Genomic DNA, 12,595 nt, shown 5'->3' on the forward strand with positions numbered 1-12,595 from the left:
AAGAATTAAAATCATTAAAATTCATAAACTTCGAATCTTGAATTTACTTCCGTACTTGCTTGACATTCACATTAACAAGTCAATATAATTGCCGCCAAGCAAAACGACGACGGAGCGGCTACGTAACCTAACGGAATTGCCTCATTTCTCCATTAATTCCGGCCAATACAAGAATTAGGTGAAAAGTAATTTATAATATAAAATTACAGTTACCCCTAAATTCTTTTTATTCAAAGGTCAAACAACATAACACCGACCGACACCAATATCGAGGCATATACATGTTACTTAACGTAAAGTTTTTCGGAAATAACTTTTCTAAGAGTTAGTCCGTTCGTTTTGGTTTTAAAGTTAATCGGCTGAGCTTATCGGTTTGAAGTTAACCTCTATAGAATCTTTAAGATATTGATTTAACGATTATTGATCTTTATCAGTTTAACCATTAAAATTTTATTTTAAAAAAATCAAGAAAAATCACTTAGTAAAATAAATGTGACAAATCAAATGAACTATGCACATGATGACATGATCAATAGCCAGAATACATCTTTGCTCAAAAGCAAATACTGTCGTATTATAGAATAATCGAAAGTTTGAGACAACCTAAAATAAAAGTATGAAATTAAACTCCAAGTCAAAGACTTTATGTACTAAATGGTATAAATATAATTATTTAATTTACTATCGCGTTCAATGGCGGAGCCACCTTACATTTAGGGGGTTCATCCGAACCCCCTTCGGCAAATTTTTTTATTATTTATACATGGTTAAAATAATTTTATAGGTATATGTAGTAGATGTCGAATCCCCTTCACTGCTTCGTGTATTTATTTTTTTCATATTTTGAATCCCTTTATTGAAAATCCTGGATTCGCCACTGATCACATTGTCGATTAACCTATTAAAAAAAAAACTTTAAATCGTTAATTAAGAATCAATAACCCAATAATAAAAAAATTTAAAATCATTATCGAAATTGCTAAACCGATAAAATAATGTGAAGATTGTGGAAGAGTGAAGAGAGACAAGATGGGATGGTTGGATGTTTTTGTGCTACCAAAAGAACCAACAAAGCTCGTGAGTCGTCGGTGTCCACGTGGCCATATATCTTCCACGTCACCATTATGGGTCCCAGAAAATGACAGCCACGTGGACCGGTTCGTCTACCGTGTCAAACTGCCTACACGACAAGAACGTCCACGTCTGCAATTACTACCACTGCTAAACCCACCCACCCCCGATGACGTGGCAATTATCCAATATTTTATTGTTCCAACTGCCACCTAGTACCCGAGTTACTGAAATATATCCCTATTAAGATAGAACAATTTTACTTATCGATGTATTGATATCTAAAATCACAGTGTCAACCACTCAACGATAGTAAAGTACACTAACTTTTTTTGTGTAGAAAAAGAAGAAGTTCGAAAAATTTGTTGTTGAACAAGTGCTTATTGTGTCTTATCAAAAAGGTCACAATCTTTCGAAAAAGTCACAACTTTTCAGGAAAATCACAATCATTTGGACAAATCACAACCTTTCGAAAAATTCACAACCCTTTAAAAAATCAACACACTTCAAAAAAAATCTCAAACAATTTTCTCTCATTTTCTTTCCTTTAATTTGTGCTATTTATTATGCATGCCTTCTAACAAGTAACAAATATGATCATTATATTATCTAAACTCGAATGACCGTACACATTTACCATAACATTCATATCATATCAGTAAATAATGTGTTTTTGGTAGTTTGAATTTTTAACGGTCCAACATTGACTCTAGTGAAGATCATTTATTAGTGAAGAAAGAAAGAAGTCAAGGATATTTGCAAAAAGATGCAAGTGATCTAGTCCAATTTATTTAATTTATTAGGATGTCCACTTGATATGTTCCTTTCCTTGCAGGTTATGATACACAAAATAATTATGAACTTAACTATATACATACATGATATATGAATGATCTAACTAGTCATGGAAAATGGCAAAGTAGTGAAAGGCCAAAAACGAAGTATGTTTTGTTTTACTAATACAAGTTATCTAATTTTATGTATAGGCAAATGATCCATCATATGGATGGGCTTCATCTTAGTCTTGACACATCATGTAGCAATTGAATGATTGATCCACCCAATTATCTTTGTAAATTCTTTTGTGATCCAAAATTAGTCATCTAACAAGTAGTAAGTTCGTTTCAATTTATTTATCTTGCGTTTTTTATTAGTTTATTTAAATAAGAATGTTTTTTTTAATAACTATTTAATTTTTACTTTCCAAACCCCACTTAGTGGGATTTCACTGGGTATGTTGTTGTTGTTGTTGTTAATTTTTACTTTCAACTTAACTTGTTTAGACTACATGATTGAAAGACATTGTGATTCAAAAGAGTTCTTTACTTTTTAAAACTTCATGCATGCGAATTGTCAGAGGACTAATTAAGCTAGCATTTGGCCATAAATTTAATTTGGATTAGATTTGAAAATGTATCTTCAAATATCTGTTTGATTGTGATATTTGATTAGAAATACTTTCAAGTTTCCAACAACAAACTTAGATCAACTTTTGGGACTTTCACTCATAAAACTTTAATTTTTTTTCTAAGTAAAATGCAGATTCAAACACAACTTCAAAAATTTAAATTTTCAAGTTTTAAATTCCAATATAAAAAATATCAGTATTTCATATCAGAATAAAGAATATATATATATATATATATATATATATATATATATATTTTATTTTTTTTTCTTATTTTTTTAATTTAATTTTATTTTATTTAAAAAAAAAAATAAGAAATAGGAAAACATCAAAAGGTGTAGGGTTTAAGTTACAAACCATACGACTTCAATGTAATTTTTTTTTTACACTATCAAAGTATCCAAATTATATTTACAGATAATTTTTCTTGAAATATGAGATTTATAGGAGTAATAAATAAGATAAATTACCTGCTATAATAGAGAAAAGTAATCTGGGTAATGTTAAATGGCCAGAAAATTTGGCCAGAAATTTAAAAAGCCTATAACATTCTTTTTATTTTGAAATAAACTGATCTTTTTTCCATTTATTAATTAAAAGGTATTAAATTTAAAAGGGTAAAAATATTCAAAAAGGTAAAATAACGTAGTGTGAAATATGTTATTTTATTATTCTAGCCAAATTCTGGCCAAAAGAATTTTTCCAAATAATCTAGGATAATTTATTTTTCTCAAAAAGTAAATAACTTATTAAACTCAAAGGTAATACATATATATGGAAGGAATTCTAAATTTTCTTGGATTTTGGGTTACCTAGCCAGCAAGCAAGAGACAACCTACCCTTAAAAATGTGTGTATAGTTATGGACATATTATATTAAAAAAAAAAATAATCACTTTTTGCACTTTCTTCCATTTCCAAAGTGTCTACAATTGCTAGAATATTGTTTCTTTTGGGGAGTTTACTATTATGCAATTTTTTCAAGAACATACTCTTTTTTTTTCTTCTTTTTTACATGAAGACAATCTTGTCCCCTCATAACAATGACCTCAAAAGCATGTTAAGCTTTATCAAGACCCTCTTATTCATTCTTAGTGCCCACATATGCACTAAAGAAACAAAACATTAGTAAAATTCAAAGTATATCAATTTAATCCCATGTCCCCAAAAAAATATTTGTGGTCCCTATACCATTTGCTATACCTTTTCTCTTTACATATGTTTTGTGTATAAATATAATGAACCAAGAATCCATTTTTGTATATCACTTGTGTTATTCATATAACTTGAAAGTGGAATAAGAAGAAACAAAAAGAAGTTAAGCTTTACTTCTTCTATTCTTCCCAACTTTTAGACAATTCCAATTTTGTCAAAGTTCTTTTTGTTCATTTCTCTCATACATATAACAACTCTAAGCAATCTCTTTAACTTTTAGCCTTTTTTCTTTGAGATAATGAAGCAAGTTCTTCTACTTTCTCTTTTGCTTTTATCTACTTTGGTCTATGAAGCACAAGCAAGGAATATTCCCATGTTAAAGGTGAGAATTATATTCAAAGTACTAAAAAACTTGAATTTTGTTTTCCTAATTTTGAAATTCAAAGTGCTAAAAGCTTAATAATGGTTATTTTTAGCAGGAAAATGGATATGTTGGAGAGGTCAATATTATTTGCAAAGATGACCATTGTTCATCATCAGGTACTACAATGAAGAGAAGACTTTCTAAATTAGCCAAAAAAAGTCATCATTGGTTACCAAATATCCATGAAGATTATTATGGTCCTAGAGGACATAGGCCTAGACACCATTAATCAGAATGATCAGTGTTCACACTTACCCTTTAGCATGACTCGCACCTTTAATCTCTGACATTTTTAACATGCTGATGAATTATTTACCTTGTTAGTAATATTAATGACTAGTACTCAACTTAATTAATTAAATGCTCAATTTTAGTTTGTTTATTCATCAAGTGGTTATTCTTGTAATGTTTGCAGGAAGAAATAGGAAACTTATGACAAAAACAACCTCTACTTCTAGTCCAATTACCACAACTACTTCAACAAAGGTTGGTTAATTTTCACGAAAAGAAAAAAAAGTTTTTAAAATAATAGTTTATTTTTCAAATTACTTATATAGTTTATTTTACATATATTTACAGAATATCAAGAATGAAGGAAATAAAGCTCATTACACCACAATTTTGAAAGGCCAATCAAGTAGTGAAAATTTCTCAATCAATTCATCACCGGAAACCGGTCACCGGAAAACATCCTCCGATCACCACCCCGATGTGCTAGACTTGGCCGGAATGGATTATTCTCCGGCGAAGAGAAAACCTCCAATTCACAACTAGGAGAAAATATTATATGAAGAAGATATTGGAAAATATTTGTAGTAGAAAAAAAAATATTTGTAGTAAATTGAAAAAAAATATTTGTAGCACTTAAATTAGAAAAGAACCCTTTAATTAGGGAAAAAAAATTACTATATAAGAGTAGTGGAGACATCATAAGATATGATGCCCTTCTTTTAGGGTTAGGAAAGTTTTGTACATAAAATATTGTCATATATATTAATTAATCAATATATATAATTATTAGTTGATGATTGAGTCATAATTACTTTTATGTATGGCTAGTTAATTAGCCTTATAAAATATTGCTCGCAAAGTGCCAATTATAACTACGCATTACTATATATCTTTTAACAAATTATCTTGAGCTAAGTTTTAATAGATTCCGACCTCTATGTTTCTCGATATAGTCTTATTAGAGGGCAATATGATACTTTAGTTCGGTAATAACTTTATATGAAACTAAGTTTATGTGTCAGAGAATTATAAAAAGATTCATGATTTAAGATCCGTAGGTAAACGAAGATTCACTCATTCTTTAAGATGATAAAACTCCCATCAAAATATCAGGAATCAAAACAAAACAATGGCTACTTTTGAAATTTATATAATAATATGCATTAGCAGTGACAAAGTCTGAATTTTTGTTAAGAGGTTTAAAAAAATGAAAAATAAACACACGAACTGATCGAAGGGGGTTCAACATTTACTATATACATAAAAATAATAATTTTAATCATGTATAAATAGTGTAATTTTTCGTCAAATGAGAGTTTAAATAAACCCTCTAACCCCAAGCTGGCTCCACCCTTGAGCTTTATGAATCTAAACTGAAAAGGAGTCAAGCATGGCGATCTCAAAGTTCTTGATATGTGAAGATGAGTATTTAGATAGAGTCGTATATATTATTTTTTCATTGAGTATGTACATACCATAATTATGTAAATTTTAACTAATATAGTAGGTTATTTATTAAGTATTTGCTTATGTGATAGTGTAGAAGAGTTCTTTTTTAACTCCTCCCTAACGTACTTTACAATCTTAGAGTTGAAAGTGAAAAATGCTTATCATCTGATCAAGCAACTCTATCGTTTTCTTTTGTTTTTATTGAAAAATGGGAAACTAATGATGGCAAAATGTACAACAAGCATTTAGGTACACATTAAAAACTAGAGGATTTTGAAAAGAATGAAGTAGGTTTATGGATCTTTGCATTATGTGATGATGTTTTTTTGGGCCCAATAGATTGGTTTTAGACTATGATCAAAATGTATTTTCTCCCATTAAATGCAATAACGTGAGAAGAATGGTATGCCTGACAATGTAGGTCAATATGTTTTTTGTTAGGTCAAATAGTTTTGGGCCCAAAAGATTGGAAGATATATTTGCAATTTGGATCACAAAAATTCAAAATGTACATTACTGACTAAAAAACGTAGAAATGTCACCAAGGTAACCACTTTTAGGATTGTAGTTTATGTATAATCTAATTGTTACTTAGTTATCGATTAACAATTATTTGTGATGGGCTACTAAATGAACATCAACTCATGAGATATCTTGATGGAATCACAACTACTCCATCACCTACTATTAGCCAAAATTGATTTTATTGTACCAAGTTTTATTGTACCAAGTTCTGATCGTCATATTTGGTTCTTTCAAAATCAATTGATCCAACAAGCAATGATGACATCAAGTGATCTTACCATTGCTCCACTTATTTTCTAGAAAAATAAGTGGATATCTTACTTATTTTCTCTTGTTTGACACGTAAGTAAAAAATATTATTCTAAAAATATTTGTATATAATTGAGACAAATACAATGAGAGATGGGGGTATAGATCGTGATGGAGATAGGGGCTTTGGGAGGGGGGAGGAGGAGGTTGGAGGGTGGAAGGATACAGACAATGTAAAATATTATTTGTAGAACTTGTTTTTCTACTTTTATTGGAGAAGTCATTTTTCTCATTTTTAACGAACTTATTTTCCTACAAATATTTGTAAAAGTATTTTAACAAATCAAACATGAAAAAATCTGAAATTTCTTCCATACCTACCACACCCTTAAGGGAAGTAAAATTATGCACACCTACTCAAATAGTATGGCTAGGCAAATAGCTTGTGTCTGCAATGTAAAAGCATCTTCAAAGCTTATATTTATCATGCAAAGAATAATTAGGGTAGAAGTTTAATTTATTTTCTGATCAACAAGCTGTGTTGTATCTTAGTTGAGACACTTATTTACTTATTGGTGATATTCTTGTTGGGTATTTGCCTTGAGTTGTTTACCATAATTAATAGGTTTTTTGTTTTCCTTAACTCTCTATATTTGGCTAATCCTTTTCTTGTAGAAAAAAGGTTAGAACTCTATAAATAAAAACTCGTTCCTTCAAACTTAATCAACATTCACAATGTAGTCCTAGGGGTTTTAAGAGTTTTGGTTAGGGGGAGAATTTGGGGGACACAAGTGATATGTTATCACTTGTGTGAACCTCGCTGTATTTCGAGTGAATTGGTTGAAGTTATTTCTCTCTATATTTGTACTCTCATGTGTATATAGTGGATTGCTCATCGCCTTTGTGATCGTAGGTCGATTGACCAAACCACGTTAAATCTTTGCATCTTATGGTATATTTCTCGTTTGTCTTCTTACTCATGGCCTTCCAAAATTTGTTTTCTTAGCTTCCGCATGACACCTAATAATTTCAGTCCTAACAATTCTTTTATTTAAGATTTCTATTATGTGTCCGATATCTGCATTGAGATTCGACTAAATTCAGATTCGCGTCGGAAAGTAATATAAAACGAAATACAAAATAGAAAGATTCAATAGATAATCCAGAAATTGAGAGGAGATAGAGAAGAAAGAAAAAACAATTCCATAATTGAATTAAATTAGAAACCAACAAATACAGATTTGTAATTCTCTAATTTGAACACACAACCACAAGATTTAATTCAAGGGAGATGAGAATTGAACTCATACATAAATAATTTTATCAGAAAATATTAAAAAAAGATCCAAAATAGAGACAAACAGATACAGCCCACAAAACTCATCAAAAGTGCTTCTTTTTTCGTATTCTATTTATACTACAAAGGAAAATGTTAACTAAGAAAAAAACAAAACATAAATGTCTCTAATTGTATGTTGGTCATATATACTATGATCAAAAGGATAATAAAATATAATGTTAATCTTTCTTATAGTGTCTTTTTTTTCGGTTTCAAACTCTCTTAAAACACTTTAAACCTTGATGTCAAGTAGAAATCCTTTCATGCAATGAGTTCCTCCCCAACTTGCATCACGAAATCCCACATTAGGGAGTTAAAGTGCTTCTTAACAAAAACGTCTTCGTACTCAAAAGAACTCTAACCAGAATGTATAACACACATAATACGATGATCTTTTATTTAATTTGATTATTACGTATTACACCCTGATAACATATTTTTATCAAATCAACAAGCATAGTCGATTTCTTATTAGCCACAAAGCATATATCTCTCACATATATACTTTTTTCTTCTTTGTGAATTACACTTTGGTCACTTAGGACTAAAAGTCGAAAAGAAGAACAACACTTAAGACAATAATATTCTACAGATTTTGAACTCCCTTATTGAAAATCCTGGCGCTGCCAGGGACCACATGTCCCCGCGGCCCTCCGACAGCTTGACAGAACAAGGCACCAGAGCAATCATCGTGTGTTTTACAGGGTTTATTACAAATTGGATCTTCATTTACCATTGCTAGAACAACACCTTGGGCCATCACATGAATTTTCGTGGAGTAGAATGAATTGTCATGAGCTGCAAAATTCAAAACTATATTTTGTAAAGCTAACGTATTAAACTTTAGTTGTTATGTTTTTCTTTACTGTCGTTTTTCTGTTTTGTTACTTTTTTGTCTTGCTTCACTTGAGTCGAGGGTCTTTCAGAAACAACTTTTTTTATTTCAACAAAGTAGGGATAAGTTATGTATACACTCTCCGGTCCTCAATCCTTACTTTATAGGATTTTGACTAAATATATTATTATTATTATTATTATTATTATTATTATTATTATTTTAAATTCGCTCTTGAGATCCAAGTTTTTCATATACCAATGGAGATCAGATCGATATTGTGATAGTAGTGTTGTTAATGGTGGACAGGTTGGGGTTGGGTCGTGAGGTGACATGTCATATAGTCTTCATCTTATTAACATGAATTTGAACGTCTATTTTGGATAACTATAACAAAAGAAGGTATATTATTTAGTAGAAATAATAATAACTCGCCACTTTTGACCTTGTTTTTGAAAAAATAACTATTATTATAGAATATCAAATTCCACAAAGTTTCACTTGTGAAATTTGAAACTTCATATAATAACTATTTTTCAATTACAAGGTCTAAAAATAGCTATTTGATCATTTTCCATTCTAAAACATTTGAGTAAGATGAAATGACTTACCAGCAATAACCACAAGGAGAAAGGTGAAAAGGATAGTAAGTTTTTGTGCCATGGTAATAATAAAAATAATGTGGGTGGCTTTTCATTCCTCCACCAACAATAGTATTTATAGCCTTATTAGGAGACTAGTTTGGTCATTTTTGAGAATCAAAATGTCTCACCACATAATTTTTTTTATTTTTTGTTGTTGATAATTTTGCAAAATACTATTATACACATCATTGATGATTACGATATTTAAATTTGGATTTGATTATTGAAATTTTATCTCTAGGTGCTTGATTACTATGAGAAAATTATCTTTGCTTTCTCAGTATCTAAATATACATAATTTATCTTTATTTTAAAAGTAATAATTGAAATTCAAACAACATAAAAACTAAATATCATTAGCATAAAATAATTTGCATGTGTTGTAAAAATTATTTATCCGATGAACCATGCGTTGGAAGTTAGTATCAATATTAATTGACAGTAGTGATCGATAGTGATGTGATGGCCAATGGCAATCACGGTTGGCGAAGATGGCTAGTAATAAGAATTGTATCATTGCAGTAATTTAGGTAGACACAAATATGTCATTAAATTTTGAAAAAAGACTAATTTATATCATCCATTAATAATTTGACTCAATCATGTCACTGCCATTATATAAAGTCCATTTGTGCCATTATATTTTTAACGGTTTGATGATTTCGCAAAATCATTTTCCCACCTGACCTCTTATTAGAGGTTAACCTCACCAAGATTAAACTAATAGAAAAAGTTCAAATATGCTATCAAACATGAGAAAAGATTTCTCTATTTATCGAATTTGAGCAAAAGTGAATGTGCCATGACTCAGCCAAATTATTAATGAATGTCGTGTTGGAAAACTATATGCACAGCGGAAGCATACTTGAATCTTACTGCTTAATTACATGAATAATAGATAACTAAATTGCTTGTGCTAGAACACATAATCATGCTAGAACACATAAACTTGTTGAATTTAATTCGATAAATACCTCTTGAAGCGTGAGCAGATACCTTCAAGCGAATCCCCAAGTTAGACGAACCTTCAAGCAAATCCACAAGATAGACAGTAGCAATGGTCTTCTACAGTGATCCCAAGTTCACATCTGAACTCTCTCCATACTTGGGTGGGCAAGTATCGAATATAAAACTAATCCATCTTTTTCTAGGTTAGGAGAATCTTTATTTATAGAGATTTCTTCCCTAATCCAAAAAGGAGAAGAAAACCTAGTTTTCTTGAAAAATAAGAAAACACACGCCTACTCTTTTTTCCCCTAAGAAATAGGATTTTGAGTTCTAGTTAAATATGGGCACTGGAGGGACCACAGAATTAATTACTGAGGCTTCCTATTATGGAAATAATTCCAAATAATTAATTTGAATTATTCTTACCATAATAAATTGCAAATCATTCCACTAGAAATTTGTAATTGCACTCCTCAATTTATATTTCGTAATTCTCCATTAAACACTTATATAATTCCCCATGTTAAGATTTCAGATACTAATCAATAAATTAAATTACTGACGAATTTAACTTAATGATTAATTTCCTTTAGAGCACTACGTAACTTATTTCATGTGTCGGATTCATAAATCCACTTTCAAGGTTTGACACGATGAAAACTTGTAAGTTTCTCAAAAAGGCATATCAATCAATCTCTATAACGAGACATGGATTCCATCAACTAACTTATTATTTCACCAATATATATTATTATCATCCAACTTACCAGGCATATTGACCCATCTCAGAAACTCACCTTTTAATAAATCAAAACGATAATTAATATATACAGATCATAATAGTAATATCAGGATTAAGAATATTAGTACATATAATAGTTTAGAGAATATGTTTTGTCAGTCAGTCTAAAACAACTATCTCTACTCGGTCCCGTTCAATACATACAAAATGCACTAGCACAAGTAGTTGGCACTATACTGTTCCCATAATCAAGATAAATTACATATAATCTTGTGCTACAATCGTATCGATGGCATGTCCAATTTCCATCCTAGATTGTGAACAAAAAACTTTATACTTATAAGAACCGATGATTTAATCCTCTGTGTATAAGCTAAAACTCTACACACTAAATCAACTATATAAGTAAACAGACACCATAAACGAATATATGATCTATTAAAATTGAGCAAATATTTATTCTATAATAAATATTATTTCTTAACACATGGTTAATAGTATATATCCCAACAATCTCCCAATTAGACTTTTAACCATCACAATTGTTATAATGTACTATATCTAAATGCATGGCTATTTTATTTTTTAATGAGACAATGTAGTATTCCCTCAGTTCCATTTTATATGAGCTAGTTTGACTCGGTGCATAGTTTAAGAAGAAGTGAAAACTTTTGAAATGTGTGGTCTAAAATAAGTGATAAATATTTGTGAGGCTATAAATCATTTCATTAAGAGTAGGATGAAAATTTAAAAATTAAATTATTACTAAATATAAAAATGTGTCATTCTCTTTGAAATTAACTAAAAAAAATAAGTCATATAAAATGAGACAACGAAAGTAGCTGAATAATTTGATTCCAATTAGGAAAGAGTGAATGATTTGGTGAACATGAATGACTGTTTAGGCAATCTCCATTTTAAAAAAATTGTTATTGAAAATCATTGTTACTGCACCACTACTTTATCTCGATGACACTCGCATAATATACTCACTAAAATTTTACACAAAGAAGTTTAGATTAATCTCTGATCAACAAGATGTGTTGTAGCTTAGCTGAAGCACTTATTTACTTACTGGCGATTTTTTAAAATTTTAATTCAGTACTGTGTGTTCAGTATCCATATTGAGTTTGACCAAATTTTAATTCGCACCAAAGAAAGAAGTAAAACGAGATATAACATAGAAAGATTAAGAAATTGAGGGAAGATAGAGACGAAAGAAAGAACGTCAATCCCACAATTGAATTAAATAAGAAACCAACAACTATAGATTTTAATTCTCTAATTTGAACAAACAACTACAAGATTAAATTCAAAAGAGAGGAGAACTAATTAAAAAATCTAATTATCAAAAGATATTCAAGAGAGATCCGATTTAGTTATTTTTTATTTAATTTATTTGATTACCAAATAAAATTAGTGTTTTCATTATTATTTTTAAAGAATATTTTACATGCCTTAATTTGAGCTACATATTTAGTTCAGTTCAACGCATCTTTTAAATGTCTTGAATTGAATAGATCAAAATAGATTAAATTAATAAATGAGTGCAATAGTAACTCATGCAAACTTACAT

The 12,595-nt window shown here is 29.7% G+C and overlaps 1 protein-coding gene and 1 pseudogene across 1 annotated transcript; one reads left to right on the forward strand and one right to left on the reverse strand.

The window, feature by feature from the left end:
* Positions 1-3,756: 3,756 nt before the first annotated feature.
* Positions 3,757-4,842, forward strand: LOC125824345 (uncharacterized). Its single transcript, XM_049503709.1, has 4 exons — positions 3,757-4,015; positions 4,113-4,173; positions 4,473-4,543; positions 4,637-4,842. Exons 1-4 carry the CDS (start codon positions 3,932-3,934, stop codon positions 4,829-4,831), a joined length of 411 nt encoding a protein of 136 aa, XP_049359666.1. The 5' UTR covers positions 3,757-3,931; the 3' UTR covers positions 4,832-4,842.
* Positions 4,843-8,455: 3,613 nt separating this feature from the next.
* On the reverse strand, positions 8,456-9,360 carry LOC125824561 (metallocarboxypeptidase inhibitor-like; annotated as a pseudogene).
* Between the last annotated feature and the right edge of the window lie 3,235 nt (positions 9,361-12,595).

Source organism: Solanum verrucosum, unplaced genomic scaffold (genome assembly GCF_900185275.1).
Source record: "Solanum verrucosum unplaced genomic scaffold, falcon-dt-bn FXZP01000022.1, whole genome shotgun sequence".
Classification (NCBI taxonomy): domain Eukaryota; kingdom Viridiplantae; phylum Streptophyta; class Magnoliopsida; order Solanales; family Solanaceae; genus Solanum; species Solanum verrucosum.

Coding starts and splice junctions, on each gene's coding strand:
- LOC125824345 (XM_049503709.1), top strand. CDS start 3,932: ATGAAGCAAGTTCTTCTACTTTCTCTTTTGCTTTTATCTACTTTGGTC. Junction 4,174..4,472: donor TGACCATTGTTCATCATCAG/GTACTACAATGA, acceptor TAATGTTTGCAG/GAAGAAATAGGAAACTTATG. Junction 4,544..4,636: donor CCACAACTACTTCAACAAAG/GTTGGTTAATTT, acceptor ATATATTTACAG/AATATCAAGAATGAAGGAAA.